Below are 12,282 nucleotides of genomic sequence, written 5' to 3'. Positions count from 1 at the left end.
TTTTTAAAAAAACTAAGCAATCATTTCATTTCTTAACACCAAATACTAATGCCTCAGGTACTCAAAATAGCTGGAAAAGGGAGATGCCCGTCTTAAAAGTGTTCTCCAAATAACAAAAGCTTACCTCCTAAAGTGTTGAGACATGTTTTAACCATGTTTCCATAGAGAGGTGTCTCAGACACATGCCACAGGACTCGGGGTCACTAAACAGACTTTGTGTAATAAAATGATGCCCTTCCTGACAGCAAGATAAATATTACCAACACTGTAAAAACTGAAGCATGCAAATTACTGGCCTCCCTGAAACTGTATATGCAACATGTTGGTGCATGTGAATGAATGTGTTTCATTGGGGAAAAGGCCCTATCTACATTCTCAATGGGACCCAGGAAAGGGTCTGAAACCCACTGAACCAAGACAGGAAGTAGCCGCTGCCTCAGACCGACTGGCCCCCAGGGCTGTGATGTTCCAGACGGCGTTTTCCTTCTGGCTTCTCACGGCCTTCTCTGTTTTCATCTGTCACTTCTCACCCACACGACTCTGACACCATTTCTGTGGTTTCTCGCTCTCTTCTCTAGCTACCTTTCTTCCGTTCTGGCTCACATTTTTGACACTGCTCCTTCACTTGTGGGGTGAGATCGGGTATTGTTTGTTTTTAAAAAAATGGTGCAAGCTTCTGATTGGCAGACTCGTCACGTGTCATCTAAACTGCAGTACTTGTGGCCGGTTTCATTTCTGCTCAGGACTTGGGCTCTTTCGTTACTTTGGGTTTGCGAGTATTCTGGAAAGTTGAGGGTGCTCTATGTCTGATTGCTGGGGAAATTAACGGAGCAAGCTTCCTGAAGCTGCACATGGACGTTAGACAGAAATGCGCGCGCACACACACACACACAGTCAACCCACAATCTACAGACATTTGGTCTCTTTCCAGTTTATATTAGTATCTGAAATACTTGCATCCCCAGGCTGAGCTCGGATGTGCAAGAAGTGTTTAGAGCTTGCTCAGCATGACACATTCAATCATGTCCTATAAATGGCATGCCAGTCAATGAGCTGGAAAGAAAGAATCAAGAAAATGTTGTAACTGCTTCTCCTTTATTGGTACAAGATGGCAACGTGTAACATGAAAAGGCGGGCGATGAGGGAGGCAGGTGCATCTGACTGCTGGAGAGCCAGACGAGCCTGGTGCCGCGGAACTGGGAGGAAGAACCCTGGCAACTGCTGAGAGCTGTGACAAGGACCAGGTTTTAAAACTGCTTCCCCCACCACCAGAGATAAGATGCCAGCTCTCGCAGGGCCTCAACACACTGCCTTCATGTCCTACCTGCCACGGGCGCTGTTTTATTGTTTGGGGATGGGGCTGGTTAGCTTTTCACAACTGAAAATGACAGGGTCATGGAGGAGAGAACTGTTTCTAAGAACAGCCAGAAGCAGCAGACACCAGATCATCTGGAAATAACTGAATCAAAAAATGTATAAACATAAAGCATGCACAGAAACATCAGCTCTCCCAAAGCTGAAACGGATGAAAACATTCAAACGATAGAAAAGTTAGCCATATGTGTCCAAAAGGCAAGTAAGGAGATTAGCAAGCAGTTGGTAAATGAGAAAAGCCATGAACTCCCTCAGGCTTCCTGTCTGCATCACAGCCATGCGGTGTCATGGACAGCCACACCTGCAGTCCAGATGGATGTGTCTGTCCGATCCCTTACCTCATGGTGGTCTCCGGCCGGGACGTGTGAAGGCCTTGCTTCTTCTTCTTCTTCTTCTTCGAGGGGCTCAATGACTGTCACCTCTGCGAACTCCTCCACGGATTCTTGAAACTCCGGTAAGGACCTTCGTCCATAACGCTTCCCACCTCTAACATATTTGGGCTGAGCTTCTAGCGAGCAGTCTGGACAAGGAGACAAGAGTTGAGGCCACATTACAGGACAATCTCAGCCCTGAGCTGACACTCACAGCCGTCAGACACAGCCTCTTAAACCAGCCCCAAAATAAACCACCAGCATTTGCCAGCTGTGGTGGCCGAGGGTGTGTGTGAGCCACCAGGTCAAATGCTGAGCACGGCTTCTAATTCTGAAGGATTTACCGCACCCGAGTACCTCTCTGCATGTGATGGGAGAGATGCAATGCTGGCAGGGACGGATTGAGTTAAAAGTACAGAATGAAGATCAGGACAAAGCAAGGGGTCATGTTTGTTCTGCTTATTAACCCTTTGAGTGCCAACCAATATCCCAGGAACTATGCTAACATTGCCAAGGCATTTTTGCTGATTTTACAGCAGTTTAGGAAAAAAAATTATGAATCGTAAGTAAATGAAGTTACATATTCAAAAACTTAAGGAAACCTTTACTACATTGACATATTTAGCAATATCATCATCACTAATAAAAGCAGACTTAGAACTGGACGCCATTTCGAAGCTTTGATAGCGCTCCCGGCACTTTGGGCGAAAGACAGGAGGAGCGTGATCGCACTCTAAGGGTTAAGCTGGTGTTTTGCAGGAAAGGGAGAGGGGGCGATCATACTAACAAAGAGACACACTGGAGGAAGTCTTAGAAAGTCATGATAAAACAAACACCGCATCAGCACTGTAACGTTAGTATTCACACCAACTCGTCTGAGACACACCCTCTCTAGTACCTCAGTGGCTCCTTTGTTAACCATCCTCCTTTCTGGTCTATCAGACAAGCAGGATGACAGAACAAAGAAACTGACACAGCGGATCCAAATCAATTAATGACAGCTCATCGCCTAGACCAGTGGTCGGCAAACTCATCAGTCAACAGAGCCAAATATCAACAGTACAACAATTGAAATTTCTTTTGAGAGCCAAATTTTTTAAACTTAAACTATATAGGTAGGTACACTGTTATTAACTTAATTAGGGTACTCCTAAGGCTTAGGAAGAGCCACACTCAAGGGGCCAAAGAGCCACATGTGGCTCGAGAGCCGCAGTTTGCTGACCACGGGCCTATACGAAAACTGGCATCCAGAGCTCATTGTAAAATTAAACGCTGTGGAATTAAATAGCAAATGTGAAAATGCATTAAGAAAAGTGGTGGATTATGTTTTTTCTTTCTTCAAGAGTTTCAGTGTGTACAAAATAAAGACTTGTGCATAAGGAGTTATCTCTTGACCTTAAAGGACTTCAGCATTTTGACATAATGTGTCACAGGTTCAACATTCACCACCACCATCACCACCATCACCACCATCACCACCATCACCACCACCACCACCATCGCCATCATCATCATCACCACCACCACCACCACCACCACTACAAACTATCCTGTTTTCCCTTTAACAGCTTTAAAGCAATAAAATAAATACTTCACTCTATGCACATGCCATCTTAGATACAGGTTGTTTTCTGTTGTTGTTGCACAGAATTAGAAGAAGAAAATACTTCATTAACACACTAAAGACTGGCAATACTTTGATTCTTATCACCCACACAGACAGAATGTCTCTCTGGAGAACAAAATCTGTTCTGTTTGAACATGACAGCCCTAACAAGATATGTCTGAACTCATGCATGTAGATTTGTAGATGAGGTATGGACACACACCAACAAAATGAGGGTGGCTGATGAGATTAAGAATGAAAAGTGAGAAACTTTTCCTTTATCATCACTGAAACCCTTAGGGGTTCGCCATTACTTGGTAGTTTCCCTGGAAGGATGGGTGACCTGGTTTGACTATCTCGGCCCCCCTCCCCCGTTGCCCTTCCTCTGTATAAGCTCAGATTTCACAGATGCAGTCAGAAGCATCCCGAAAATGCTCAGCAGAGCTCAGAGTGAAGTACTTATGCTTGCTCTATAATTTCTAGCGATATTTATACCCAGCTCTTTAAAAGTCCCAGCCAACTCATTGTATTAGGTCGAGCGATCCTCTTACAGTTGTACTGAGGCATACAACATTTATATTGAAACCCGCATGCACATATGAAGGTACCTTTTATCAGAAGAGAGTGTGTCAGCCTGTGAGTATTCAGGATCGGCCCAGACACCCGAGCTACTTGTTGGCAGCTGACACCCACAGATGCTAGTCAGATAAGAGGCAATGCAGAACCATCCTTAATTTATGACATATTCTTAAATTTTACTGGCAGACAACAAGATACACCATTAGGGATGATGGGGGCTTGGAAAAGATGAAAAGGAAGACGTATAACATCAGGAATGGGACGCAGGATTTTCCCAGTGGGCCAACAGCCATGGTCTGTGGACAGAAGTGGCCCAGGAGCTCCGAATGCACTTTTTCCCAAGGAGAAGCAGTGGAGGGTCACAGCATCCATGTTAGAAAACCCACTGTAATTTAACCCAAGCCCACCTGTGCATGAAACGACTCCTTAGCTGTTGACTACTCAAGACCCCATGCTGCGCAGCGAGCAGGGGTAGATTTGAAACAGCTTTTTTCTAAGCAGCGGAAGGTAACAGATTGTGAACCATTAGGAATCCTGGGGGTTTTGAGTCAATCTATTTACTTACTTATTTTTGTATTGCCAGAAACTTTTAAAAAATTATTTATTTTACTATTATAACTAATTTTGAGCAAACTTTAAATTAACATATTTCACAGAATGTACATATACCACAAAGTCAATTTTCAGAGAAACTTTATTAAACAGTATCATCTTTTTGGAATAGGGATATTAGCACACACAAAGGATAATTGGGATATTAAGGTTTCCTCATACTGAATTTCCCAACTTACCCATTGTTATAATAATGTTATGGTCATAAGGAAACCCCTCTAATGTGTGGAAATAATTACTGTGTGAAATGATTAGTGTGTGAAATGTTTGCTGTGTGAAGACCCCAATACTCTGTAACTTCCAAAATGTGGTGAACACCCCACTATCTTGATGTGAGCAAAGGCACACCGTCTGGCCCACACCGATAAGACACAAGTTGTTGACCACTGGCTACATAAGCAACAGATTTTCTTCAGTCGACATCTCCTGCCTGATGAGAGGAGGACTCCACGTCGCTCCGTGGGACAAGCCCCTGACTGACTGCTCTGCTGTGGGGGCCTGAACCAAGTGCGGCCGCCTGCCTGTCTCCGTCTGCATCGTCCGTCTTTCGGTGTGCATCGCGGGTGGCCTTTGCTGGAGCCTAGGACCCACTAGGAGTAGGTAAGTAAACCCTGAGTGATTGCACACTGATTCTGTCTCGTGTGTTCATGTGTTCCGGTTCGGCTCAGCTGTTTAGACATTGAAGCACCAGGGCACAGGCCGTGATTGCTGACTCCTGTCACCTGCGTTTGTCCCACTAAGTCTAGACAGATAATTTATTAATTGGGGCATAATTGGGACACCCATGTGACCAATAAAGAATGAGACCAATCACACCAATGAAAAAGTTACTTCTTAGATTTACACACTCACACATCCCTCTCCTATTCAGAGCATCAGCATCACTGTACTCACAAGATAAAAAGAGGAAAGAGAGCAAAAGGAGATCCAGAGAGAACATACATGGTCAACAGTCATTGTTGTTAAGTATCTGAAAACTCTATTATTCTCCTTATCAACCTCAACCAGGCCTTTAGACTAGCAGCAGACCACGGAGCAGGAGGCCTCCTGGGGACCTAAAGACACGTACACACCTGAATGGAAGAGTGCCTTCCCCTCCCCCCACCATGCCCAATGAAGACCAAGTTTATGTATTTTATGAGTGCACCCAGATGTAACTTACACAGTTCAGGGTTTCATACTGGAACGCTTTTATCTATGGGCCATTTTACATCCTCTTGCTTCCCTTGACATAACTGTACGTAACTGCTCCAATCATGAGCTCCAAGGAGAGAGGGGAAACGCCAGTGGAACAAACACAATCATAAAGGAGTGCCCTGCTCTCGGTGTTTTATTTCCTTGGACATATATTTATAATCCTACCTGCATTGCCAAGCGTCTAGGTCATTTCCCCTCCTTTCCCATTTCCATGTCTCCTATTTGTCATCACTGCTTACAAATAAAAATGGGCCTCGAAGGAAAGCAGACAAGCCCTGCCTGCCTGGAGGAGTCTTGGATGTCACCCTGGAGACCTTATTACGAGGTGCATCCTACCTGAGCTAATTTGATGGTCTAGGCCAGTGATGGCGAACCTTTTGAGCTCGGCATGTCAGCATTTTGAAAAACCCTAACTTAACTCTGGTGCCGTGTCACATATAGAAAATTTTGATATTTGCAACCATAGTAAAACAAAGACTTACATTTTTGATATTTATTTTATATATTTAAATGCCATTTAACAAAGAAAAATCAACCAAAAAAATGAGTTTGTGTGTCACCTCTGACACGCGTGTCATAGGTTCACCATCACTGGTCTAGGCTTTATTCCATAAGCGAAACACTTGGTTTGATTCCATTTCTAAAAACTGCTGGAGTAATATGGAAGCAACTAACAGTCTCTAGGGAGCAGGTGGGCAAAACATTTTTAAAAAAATCTAATTAGACTTCAGAAGACAAAACACAAAGCAAAAAAACGACAACAAACAAACAAAAAAACACCCCCATTCCTTCTAGCCCTAGAAATGAAACAAAATCTGGATGCCCACACACCACATTCTTCACTCCACATCTCATCTGTCCCAAGAAGAGGCACCTATGATAACGTTCACCTTCCAGAAGCAGCATGGGCCACCTGGCACAGGTATGACTTGTGACCAGAAGGTCCCTACTTATAAGAGAAAAACTGAAATACATTGTCAGTGCGGTAAGCCTCAGGGGATAAGCCAGCTGCAGGCCGGGAAACGACTGACACCCCCCCACCCAACCCTGTCCCTACTCCCTTCTTCCCCAACTCTGACGGAGCAGTGCCCTCTCCCAGAACCGCCACAGCCACCAGGGTGACGCAGAGCAAAGCAATGAGGGCCCAGAGGAAGCTGAGACAGTTACACGAGAGCCTAAACACTAGTCATTCAATCAATGCTCCGTTTACAAAAACACAAGCCCAAGAGCTGGAATGCAGCAGCATCCAGAGCACATCATGGGAAGTGAAAGCAGAGTTTCAAGATGCACTCCAGTGTGAGGCCGGGTCCCTTAGCTCCTGTTTACGGAACACGGGCCATGGTGCTACCTTGTACCTACTGAGCGATAATATGGGTATTTTATCATTTTTTAAATCAAATTTCCTTGCTCCTAAAATGAGGGTATTTCCAGGATGCAGAAGACAGCCCTGCCTTTTTGGTGCTGATATTCTTATTTTGGAATTGCTCATGCAGGGCCTTGCTGTCTGCCTCCCTTCCTGCCCCATTTAGTCAGCCCAGGAAATCACTCCCAGGCCTGTACCTCCTTCCAAAGGACCTCAAGCACAGGGGTACCCCTAGTCTGAGGCTCTCCAAACTACACTTCTGCCCCGCTCACAGGAGTCCTGAAGTCTATGTGAAGATAAGACAAAAATGAAGTGGGTGCAATGGTTAATGGTTAAGCACTCCAGAAGCTTCCCTGGGAAAAAGCAGTCGTGCAGCAAATGAGCACTGCCCAGCCCACAGCACATCCCCACCTTCTCGCCTACTCTGACTGCACCATTACACAGGTATCACACAGTGAGTGCAGCCATGCCGGGTTCTACAAGAGAGAACAGGGAAGAGAAAGCATCAAAGGGGAGACCAAGACAATCAATAGTGACTGCCAGAGAAAGAGAGAGAGAGAGAGAGAGACAGAGAGAGAGAGACAGAGAGAGACAGAGAGAGAGACAGAGACCCAGATGGAGAAAGACATAGAGCAAGCATGTCAAACTCAAAGGCTAACACAGGCCAAATAAACAAGGTTTAAGTTTATGTGGGCCGCAAAAAAAAAGCTTCAATTTTTGTAGAAACGTAGGTTTATTTCAATAGAGACATGCTAAATACAAAAGGCTGCAATAAATGAGTAATCGTTAACATAAAATAATAGAACATTTTAATAGAAATTAATTTTTTCTTGAACATTAACTTGCCAGACACTGAATAACTGCACAAATAAATAAGCGTAACGCAAATAAACCTATTTTTCTTGTTCTCTGAAAGCGAAGTATTTCCTGTTGCACACACCACACAAGTCAGTCCAAGACAAATGACGTGGCCATCGGCTGCTAAAACATTCACTGCTAGTATTAGTGGAGGGAAATGGTGCACCTGTGCGTAAGGCACATAAGGGAAATGAATGCAACACGATTATAGTAATCAGTCATTAGTGAACATTGTAGTTCGTTATTAATAATTATGTATAACAGGATATTGTAAAAATGAAGTTACGAAATTTTTATTAAAACGTTTTTTACATACCGTTATATTGTGGGCCACATGCGGCCCATGGACCGCGAGTTTGACATGCTTGACATAGAGAGATAGACAGATTGAGACTGACAGAGAAGGAGGTGAGAACAGAAGATGGGCAGAGACCCAGAGGCTAACGGAGGGCAGGGGAAGTCAGACCAGGAGGAACAGATGGGGGAGCAGACCAAGAGGTTAAGGAAAAGTGGGGGGAGGGGCAAGGAGGAGAGGAGGGTAGAGCTGAATTTGAACGGTGGAAAGAAGTGAGGTGGGGGCTGTCCCAAGGAGGGGAGGGGAAGAGAAAGGCCAAGAGAGAACAAACATAAAAAGGACATCAGAAAAGCCTTCCGACATGACCCGCCATTCCTCTGCCTCGCAGGGTGCTCCCAGCCCCTCGGGAGGTCCTCCGCAGGCAGGACCATCACCCCACACTGTGCACACAGCCCTTCTGGGGCAGCAGCCTCTGGGCCCATGTCACAGTGCTCCCACTCCTCCTCTCTGCTGATGCACGTGCTCAGTTGGAGCTTTCGGGTCCTCCCTGGATGTAAGGGCATCAGTTCCGATCAGTCTCGATGAGGCATCTTGCCAGAACACAGCTGTGTCCAGACGGAGAGGTAATGGGGGTGGCTCAGAATAGCCTTGCCAGGGAGGGATTTGGGAGGGGAAGGTTAGCATGCAGGAGGGTGACTGCGGGTGAAGATCAGTCAAGAGAAAACTCTTTTGAGTAGATAATGATGATAGGACTGTTTCTCCAGCCTTCTCCTGGGAGGAGCCAGGGGTCAGGGAGAGCACCCACATGGGGCCCCAGTGCAGCAAAGTCAGGGAGAACCTCACAGCCCTCAATCTCCCAGCAAATTTCCTTGACCTCATTTTTTGTAGTGGGTAAGCTCAGTGGCAAAAGCATAGTGATGTTATCCAGCCCATCATCTCAGAAACTAGAGCTGCCTCCCTCTCATTACTGCCCTCGTTTTCTCTTCCTTTCCCTCCGGCAATGGGCTGATGTGAAAGGGACACAGCAAAGCTCTACAGCTCCTTGTAGAAACGATCATCGATCATTCCTTTTGAAACCTTCCCATACACTGAAGTTGAAATGAACTTACAACATCAGCAGAACTCCTGAGTAAACTGTTTCACTATAAAAATTCTCACCACCCCTATTGATTTAATTTTAAATAACATGAATATGTTTTTGCACACATATATTTTTTAAAGGTTGCCTTTTTACCCTTAATAAAATCATCATAACAATAAGTATTTTCTACAGCACAGTTTAGTAACTGCTTAGTCTTTGATTATACAGATACTTCATAATTTGCCTAACCAATACATTATCAAATATTTATGCTTGATATATATTTTCCTTATTTTAAATGACTATCCTTATATACATGTCTTTGTACACATTCATAATTATTTCTATAGTATGAAATCTAGCCAAAGGCATCTTTATAGTTTTTGGTGCCTAATGTTTTTCATAATTCCAGAAGGTCCTACCATTTTACCTGACCACCACTGGGTGGGAGTGTTTCCTGTCCCCCCTGACCTCATGAACTGACTCCCCACACTCTCCTCTGTTGTTGGTAGTGATAGTGGTAGTGGTTTCATTTTGGTTTTAAAAAAATTTTTTTGTTGATTTTAGAGAGAGGGGAAGGGGGAGAGAGAGAGAAACATTGATGTGAGAAACATGGATTGGTCGCCTCCTGCATGCACCCCAGCCAGGACGGAACCCGACAATACCTGGGCATGTGCCCTGACCAGGAATTGAACCCACAACCTTTCAGTGCATGAGACGACACTCAACAACTGAGCCTCACCGGCCAGGGCTATTTTGCTTTTAATTTATGGAGAAATGTTCTGGTCCTTACTGGTAGCATCTCACAGATACAAGGGAACAGGAGTCTAAATTCTTCCTTATCTTATTTAACCAAAGAGAGGGCAGCAGAACACGCCTGTTGGGCTATCTGTATAATAACTCTTAAAAACAGGAGCGCCTGGCCCAAGGCCTCTGAAGATAGCTACAAACCCAAATCTTCAATCACTGCAATTCAGGATCTAGCACAGTGTCTGGTCATCAGGCCCACTTCAAGGCACATTATAGCCAACTGAGTGAAGGGTGTCTGTTTATTATAGTCATAACTTCTTCAAAATATAAGGAAAATAATGAAAAGTAGGGTGGTTCCTAGAATTAGGAAGGTTGATTACAAAAGAACCAAAACCATGTCTAGTCTTATTTTTCTACTGACTTGGCTTTTCTGAACCTGAGTTTTCCCTCACCAGATACACAAAGGAAAGATATTTTACAACGACCATTTCAGGGAAAGAAAGGGCTGCCTGCATTAGCTAACATGGACCACAGAGCAGAAATCTAACGCAAGATGCATCAAGTGAGGACAGACTCTCTGAAGGCAGATCCAGGCAGCATGTTGATGCTACGCAGCTCACAGCCTGTGCCAGCAGTTCCATCCAAGCATCCTCTACTCCAAGGCCGTAGCAAACTGAATAAATGATTAATAATTAAGTTGTTGTCCCTCACTTCTTCCAGGAAAATAATTTAAAAACAAAATTGTAGATGTAGATATGTGGGAGTTATGCCACTGGCAATGTTAATCATTTGGAATTTACAAAAGGATTCCCTACAACCCCAATCCATTTTTCTGCCCTTATCTGAATTTCGGTATTTTTCATTATATTGTCATATTGTTGTTGTGGTTATTTTTTGCTTTTTTTTTTTTTTAAAGAAAACACTGTCTTCCTAAAATTTAGAATCATAAATATCAGAGTTAAAAGGATGCTGAAAATAATCTAGTCCATACCTTCTAATTCTAAACATAAAGAAACTGTACCTGAAAGCATACCTTCTAATTCTAAACATAAAGAAACTGTACCTGAAAGAAGATATAAATGGCAGAACCTACTAAGACTATGGAAATAATGACTTAATTCCATCTCCTCTCAAATCCTGTAATAGCTTCGTTTTTGTATTATTTATAGGTAACTGCCTCTTATTAGGGGAATATGATAGCATGTCATATACTGGGCATCTGTCTTAGGAAGCAAAACTTTATAGTATCAATTTATGTTAGGTAAAACCTTACAGAAACAGAAAGCTACGTTTTTCATAAAAGTAGATAATGTCATTCAGATATTAGGAGACAACACAATGCAATCTTGGAGCTGAAGGTATTCTAAGTATTTTCAGTACAAACACTTTTACATACGAAGCGACCACCCACTTAGAAGGGCCTGGACAGTATTTCATAACTCCCGGCTCCAGGCTCTTCCCACCACATCAAGCTGGCTTTTCTATATTATGATCTGGTATAGCATCTTGGATTTTTAATGCATAAAAATCATAGATGTTATAAAATATTAATCCTATTCAGTTTCTAAGGCTATGTAGGTACTATGGCCCTCCTATGTTTTTAGTCATTTTCCAAAGTCTAGGAGATCCACTGATTTCAAAAAGCAAGACAAAAATACCACAGCTCTCATGGTAGAAAATGAATTAAGTACTGAACAGCCAAATAATGCTGAGGGCACAGGCTTCCCTGTCACTAATGATCAGGTGAAACTCACTCTTATTCACGCCTTCCTGCTGCCTCTGTCCGACTCTTCCAGGCCAGGCTGCATTGACTAAGGACCAGTTTATCCCCAGCTCATCCATCTGAGTGTCAACACCCTGAACCTAACAGCTTTTGAAGTCACATCCCCTGGAAGTACGGCGTCAGCCTCCTCTTCTGCCACTATCTGTGAGAATTTAAGCTACGTCCCTCTTCAGGCCTCAATTTGCTCATGGAAAAATGACAGAGTTCTCTCCAGCCTGACAATGATATGGTCTATGATTTAAGGGACAGCTATTTTCACAAAGGGAAAGGAGGGGGTGAATTCGGGTGGCCTCTGGATATACCGATTTGAGTCCTGACCTTTCTCTGTCTCTCGTCAGCCGTTCAGCCTGTGGGTGTAGAGTCACATTTTAGAGTGTGTGGGAGAACGTTTGAGTAGAAAGAACTGCACGATC

General features: G+C 43.9%; 1 protein-coding gene across 8 annotated transcripts in view; it reads right to left on the bottom strand.

The window, feature by feature from the left end:
* The window catches only part of NIN (ninein), a 99,940-nt gene that overhangs the window by 63,625 nt on the left and 24,033 nt on the right, over positions 1-12,282 (bottom strand). For 5 of the 8 annotated variants that reach the window (XM_014465629.2, XM_023763873.1, XM_023763874.1 and 2 more), the window contains exons 4-5: positions 3,960-4,049; positions 1,713-1,894 (exon numbers count right to left, since the gene is read on the bottom strand). In XM_014465629.2, coding sequence (XP_014321115.1) covers positions 1,713-1,894; positions 3,960-4,049 — 272 coding nt within the window. The remainder of the gene's footprint in view (positions 1-1,712; positions 1,895-3,959; positions 4,050-12,282) is intronic. The other 3 variants (XM_006100231.3, XM_006100233.3, XM_006100234.3) reach the window with 1 other exon arrangement.

This window comes from Myotis lucifugus, unplaced genomic scaffold (assembly GCF_000147115.1).
Source record: "Myotis lucifugus unplaced genomic scaffold, Myoluc2.0 scaffold_304, whole genome shotgun sequence".
Taxonomy (NCBI): domain Eukaryota; kingdom Metazoa; phylum Chordata; class Mammalia; order Chiroptera; family Vespertilionidae; genus Myotis; species Myotis lucifugus.
Note: the sequence above shows the minus strand (reverse complement) of the source record. Positions and strands in the feature narration are given on the sequence as shown.